Consider the following 6,000-nt stretch of genomic DNA (forward strand, 5'->3'; position numbering starts at 1 on the left):
ATAGTCACAGAAAGAGAAGGGAAAATTTAAAAATCATTCTCTTAAGGTTACATCAAGTTGCCTATCAGTTCAGTTCCATTTAAATGATTCAAATCAAAGTCTATGCACTGGAGAATTCATTAAGAGAGTAACATACATGTTATTCATTGAGAGTAACATAAATTTTGCATTGATTCTTGCCAAAATCACACAAACAACCATAAATTGTAAAGTTTTAGGAAAACTCAGTACAAAGCTTGGTGTGATGCAATAAAGTTTGTGGCACAGACAGTAATACTCAGCAAACATCCCCCCTCCTGGCTCATATTTTCCAGCTCCCCTTGTGGTTAAACGTTGCCATGTGGCAAGTTCTGGCCAATGAAGCGTGAGCAAAACTGAAAAGGGTTCTTTGTAGACTGAGACAGTGAAGAGCCTGTGTGTGCTCATCTATTCTCTTTTCCTGCTGAGGGCACAAAGAAAGTCATGAATTCATCTGCTACAGCTATGAGATAATGTGCCTCTGCCTACCAGGCTCCTCAGTGTTTTCTGGTATGCAGCCCTTGTAACAGACACATAACACGAGCAAGAAATAAATCTTTGTTGCATGAAGCCCTAGGAATGCCGGGACTAATCTGTTACCTCGGCACAGCCTAGCCTATCCTGACTAAGCTGGTATTAAATTACTGTTGAACGTGTATTGGGATTTAGTAATCTTTGACTGTATAATCCTTCTTCTGTAGGCAGTTCCAAGGATTCAGGAAGGAAATAGTTCCAAACAAGATGAAACAGTGATGACAGACTTAAGCATTCTGCCTTCCTCTAATTTCACACTCAAGATCCCTCTTGAAGAAAGTGCTGAGAGTTCCAACTTCATTGGCTACGTACTAGCAAATGTTCTACAGCATTTTAAGGAACATTTTAAAACTTGGTAAGCAGAGTGCCTGGTTAGGAATGCCTTGTTGACAGGAATAGTTAATTCTCAAAAGGGAAAAACAAAACTTGTTTCAAAATACCTGGAAAATATGTTTAACCTCATTAATAAAGACATGAAAACAAACAAGATGGCATTTTCTGCCTATCAAATTTGCAAATTAAAAAAACCCCGGGAAATCCTGATAGGAATGTGATGAAATGGGGATTCTCATATATCATGTATTAGTGGGAATATACATTGGTTTTGCCTTTTTGAAAGCTATTTGATTATGCATATGAAGAGCCATAAAATTTCTTCTTGATATAATAATTCCACTTCTGAAATCAATCCTAAGGAATAAATCTAAATTTGATGAAAATTCTCCCTCCAAGATCTACATTTACAAAATTATTTAAAATATTAAAAATGTGAAACATAATCTTAATGTGTAAAAATGAGACAGTGTTTAAATAGACTATGGCTAAATACATTCGATACATTTTATGAAATGTTAAAAATATTCAAAAAATTTAAATAATGACTTGCTAACTACTTTAACAAGAGCTTTAATATAAGCCAGTCTTGGAGGTAATATTATTATCATCATTTTACCGAAAAAGATCCTGAGGCTCAACGTTCAAGGTCCAATGAACTACTCAGGTCGGAGGTGGTAGAGCAGAATGTGGAGCCAGGTCTCCTCTGACTCCTTCATCACACTGTACTGCTTCCTGTTAAGATATTTGCTCAAAAAATGCAAGATATAAAAATCTGGGTAATGTGATCAATCTTAAAGAATAATTACATTTTAAGTTACTCATAAGGAACCTTGTTAGTAGGTCACCATCAATGTGTAATTAAGCCAGATGTGACAGGATTTGCTGCCTCTCCCTTTACTTCTGAATTCTGGAGGACTTTTTTTTTTTTCTAGTTGTATCAGTCAAATGACCAACATCTTTTTAGCATCTACTAAGTTTAGATACAGGAACTAGGTACTGTGAAAGAGACAATGAAAAATTTGACAAGATCCTGTCCCCAAGGAGCTTCCTATCCAACAGGGAGCACACGACAGATAGACAGACAGACACACAACCATAAAGCAAGGCAGGCTTTAGAGAGTGCACAGGAGCAGGTTCTGGGAGTTCGGGGGAGGGTCGTTCACGTTCTGGGAGGGAAGAAACTTCTGAGCTGGATATATTCCCTTTCTCACCGTCCTTCTAGCCCCTCTCTTCTTCTCCTTTCCCCTTTCCTCTTCTTTCTCCCACTCTCTCCTCTCCCTTTCTTTCTTTTTGTTTTTTCTTTTCTTTTTCCTTTTTTTTTTTTTTTTGAGACACAGTCTTGTTCTGTCGCCCAGACTGGAGTACAGCGGCATGATCTCGGCTCACTGCAACCTTGGCCTCCTGGGTTCAAATGATTCTCGTGCCTCAGCCTCCTGAGTAGCTGGGATTACAGGTGCACACCATCACACCTGGCTAATTTTTGTATTTTTTAGTAGAAACAGGGTTTCACCATGTTGGCCAGGCTGGTCTCGAACTCTTGACCTCAAGTAATCCACCCACCTTGGCCTCCCAAAGTGCTGGGATTACAGGCATGAGCCACGATGCCCAGCCTTCTCTCCCTTTTCTTTTCTTTTCTTTTTTTTTTTTTTTTTGAGACAGAGTTTAGCTCTTGTTGCCTAGGCTGGAGTGCAGTGGTGTGATCTCAGCTCACTGCCACCTCTGCTCCCTGGGTTCAAGCAATTCTCCTGCCTCGGCCTCCCAAGTAGCTGGGATTACAGGTGCCTGCCACCACACATGGCTAATTTTTGTATTTTTTGTAGAGACGGGGTTTTGCCATGTTGGGCAGACTGGTCTGGAACTCCTGACCTTAGGTAATCCGCCTGCCTCAGCCTCCCAAAGTGCTGCAATTACAGGCACGAGCCACCACACCCTGCCATCCTCTCCCTTTCTTAAAAATACATCAATTAATTAAATATATAAATGTAGATACACACACAGGCAGCATCAAAGTGTATGGGTTGGAGAGGAGACTATTCCAAAAAGGGGGACGGCATGGGCGAATACAGCAAGAAAGAGTAGAACATCTAGGTACTGGGGGCGCTGGGAAGTCCTGCTAAACTGGTCCCCTCACACTGTGGGGCCTTTAAGCTCCCCTGTGTCAGGGCGTGAGTTTGGGTTCTTTCTTTGGTTGCAGGCAACCAAGACCAGCTCAGCTAAAAGAAATGGAAGGATGCTGACTCACGAATCAGAGGGGAAGCTGGACGACTATGCCCAGAGCCAGGCAGAAACGGGTCGGGTCTAGAGTCTGGGAGGAGGAAACCCATGGACAGTTGCTTCAGGGCCCAGCGCTCACGGTGAAGCAGCTGCAATTGTTTTTAGTCCTCAGATCACTCTGCTCAAGATGTGACTTGCCAGGAGGAATCTGGCTGGCCCAGCTGGGACATGTGTCCACCTCTAGACCAGGAGAGGAGTCTTGGTTGACAGTCCCCATGTCTACCTTTTTGTCTAGGTTACTGAGTCATCAACAGATCTCAGTTCAAATAGTCACTTCTTCAGGGGCAATATACCCTCTTCTACCCATAAACTAGGGGCAATATACCCTCCCTCCCCTTTCATACATGACCATAACACCATGCAGCACTCAGCTCTTGTAAGCTGACATTTACCCACGTGGCTCTTTATGAACATTCATCTCCATCCCGAGACCTACAGTCCATGAGGGTACCACCATTCTAGGGTTTTTGTTCTTCTCTTTGTTGGTGGGGACTTAGGACTGTGCCTGGCACAGGGCAAACCCTCAATATTTGTTGAACAAATAAATTAATAAACACGTGTAAATGAATATTAGTAGAATACAACAAGAGTAACAGTAGGTGAAGGTGGAAAGCAAAGGTGGGAAGAGGTCAGGGCTCTGAGTGCCGGGCTGTGGATTCTGAGCTTCACTCTGCAGCGCTGGTGAGACACGATAGGTTTTAGAGAAAGGAAGCCTCATGCTGGTGCCCCAGTGGGTACTGACTTTGCGTTTGTAGCCAAATCAAAGTTTTTCCCGTAAAGTCATCTCTCTTCCTAGATGTTGGGACTTGCAATGGCAATGGGAAGTGAGATACTGAGTAATTGAGAGATCAAGTATTTTGATCTCTCAAAATATTTTACTAACAAGGCATACAAAGTGATTTTTCACAGGCAATGTTAATGTTTTTCTTTTTTATGTACAGTTTTAAAATTCTAAAAGTAACAAAATCACAACTACCAAACATTTAGATGACAAAAGTTATCCGTAATCCCACCATCGTAACACAACCACTATTATCATTTTACTGTTTTCCTTATTCACATTTTCTACTTATTTTCTTAGATTCCAAGAAATAGAATTACTTGTTTAGAGGTTATTAACATCTTATTGTTCTGGATATATATATTGCTAAATGTAATAACAGCAATGTCTGCAGTACCAATTTCTCAAATACTAATTTGCATCTCAATTTTTTTTTTGAGACAGAGGCTCTCTCTGTTGCCCAGGCTGGAATGCAGTGGCGTGATCTTGGCTCACTGCAACCTCCACCTCCCAGGTTCAAGCGATTCTCATGCCTCAGCCTCCCAAGTAGCTGGGATTACAGGTGTGCACCACCACACTTGGCTAATTTTTGTATTTTTTAGTAGAGATGCGTTTTCACCATGTTGGCCGGGCTGGCCTCAAGTCATCGTTCTGCCTCAGCCTCCCCAAGGGCTGGGATTACAGGCATGAGCCACTGTGCCTGGCCTGGCATTGCAATTTTAAAAATCTTTAGTAGTAAATGAAAAATTTTATCTTATTGTTATAATTTTATGGTTTTTTATTGTTCATGAGAATAAACATTTTCCAAGTTTGTCTACTCACTGAACTTCTTTTTTCTGCATCTTATTCAGTATCATGGATACAATTTTGTCAATTTTCTGATTATATCAATGCATTCAGGGTCCCAAACCTGCCAAAGTTTAAAGACAAAGATACTAAGGGAAAAACCAGGAAAAGATGGTAGAAAAGAATCACCCTGGCATTGTCAATCATGTAAACATTTGTCAGGTGCCCTAGCTGCAGGTATATGGCTCACTGAAACATGAATTCCAATTATAGGGTGAAATATATATATTTAGAACCCTCTTTTGGAACTTTCATCTAGTTACCTAGCATCCTAAGTGCCTGGACATTCCTGATTGGTTTGCAATGTGTTTTATTTCCCATCCCCAAATTTCACAGGACTTGTGAAGCAATCCAGGACTGCTAGCCCTGGGATTAACAGTCACAGGCTGTAACACAATGTCTTGCACATCCCGAGTATTGAATAAGCTTTTGTAGATGGATTCTTACCATCAACATCATCATGAAAGGCAAACATACAAAATTTGTTGACTAATGTAATGAGTGATGAGTAACCGAAGTTTACTGACCAAACACTACGTACATGTAGAGTACAGAATAAACACTTTATTATCACATCCGAGGAAAAGATCATTTTAGAGGCTCAACAACCCAGGAAAACTGTAAAGAATTTTTAAGAATATCCATGCATACAGGTTTCACATTATTTTGCTATATACAGTATCAATTTTTCCAAAAGCCAAGAGCATTTTATTCTATCACCCATCCTGGACATTTACTCCAAGAAAAAAATACACTGAGTCTATAAGTAATTGATTAGTATTTTGATCATTGCTGCCTTTTTTTTTTTAAAGGTAAGAAGATCTAATGCATCCTATATCCAGTAAGTAAAATTATCTCTTCATCTGGGACCTGGAAATCCTGAAATAAAAAAGGATAATGCAATAAACGTAGTTGCAGGAAAGTATATTAGCTATATACTATGAAATACTCTTAGTTTACTTATGTTGAACGGCTTAGCTATTAATACTCAAATTGAGTTAAAATGAAAATTCCTTCTTAAAAAATCGAATGTAATATGTATTACATTTTACGGTACATTAGTAGTTCTTTGTATACTGAATAAATACTAAATCACCTAGGTGTGTATGTTCTATCACATCTACAAACATGTCACTTTCTAATTAATAAAATGTTCTTCCATTAGTTTGCTTTTACACTTAAAATATATATAATTGACTTTTTGGGAAAAA

The 6,000-nt window shown here is 39.7% G+C and overlaps 1 protein-coding gene across 4 annotated transcripts in view; it reads left to right on the top strand.

Annotated features, from left to right (window-relative positions):
* CLUL1 (clusterin like 1) overlaps positions 1-6,000 on the top strand; it is a 58,967-nt gene extending 52,967 nt beyond the window's left edge. For 3 of the 4 annotated variants that reach the window (XM_023228435.1, XM_023228436.1, XM_023228434.1), the window contains exons 8-9: positions 720-907; positions 5,602-6,000. In XM_023228435.1, the coding sequence (XP_023084203.1) occupies positions 720-907; positions 5,602-5,605 (192 nt within the window). In that variant the 3' untranslated portion in view covers positions 5,606-6,000. Of the gene's footprint in view, positions 1-719; positions 912-5,601 lie in introns of those variants that run through there. The other variant, XM_023228433.1, reaches the window with a different exon arrangement.

The sequence above is a fragment of the Piliocolobus tephrosceles genome, chromosome 18 (assembly GCF_002776525.5).
Source record: "Piliocolobus tephrosceles isolate RC106 chromosome 18, ASM277652v3, whole genome shotgun sequence".
In the NCBI taxonomy this organism is placed as follows: domain Eukaryota; kingdom Metazoa; phylum Chordata; class Mammalia; order Primates; family Cercopithecidae; genus Piliocolobus; species Piliocolobus tephrosceles.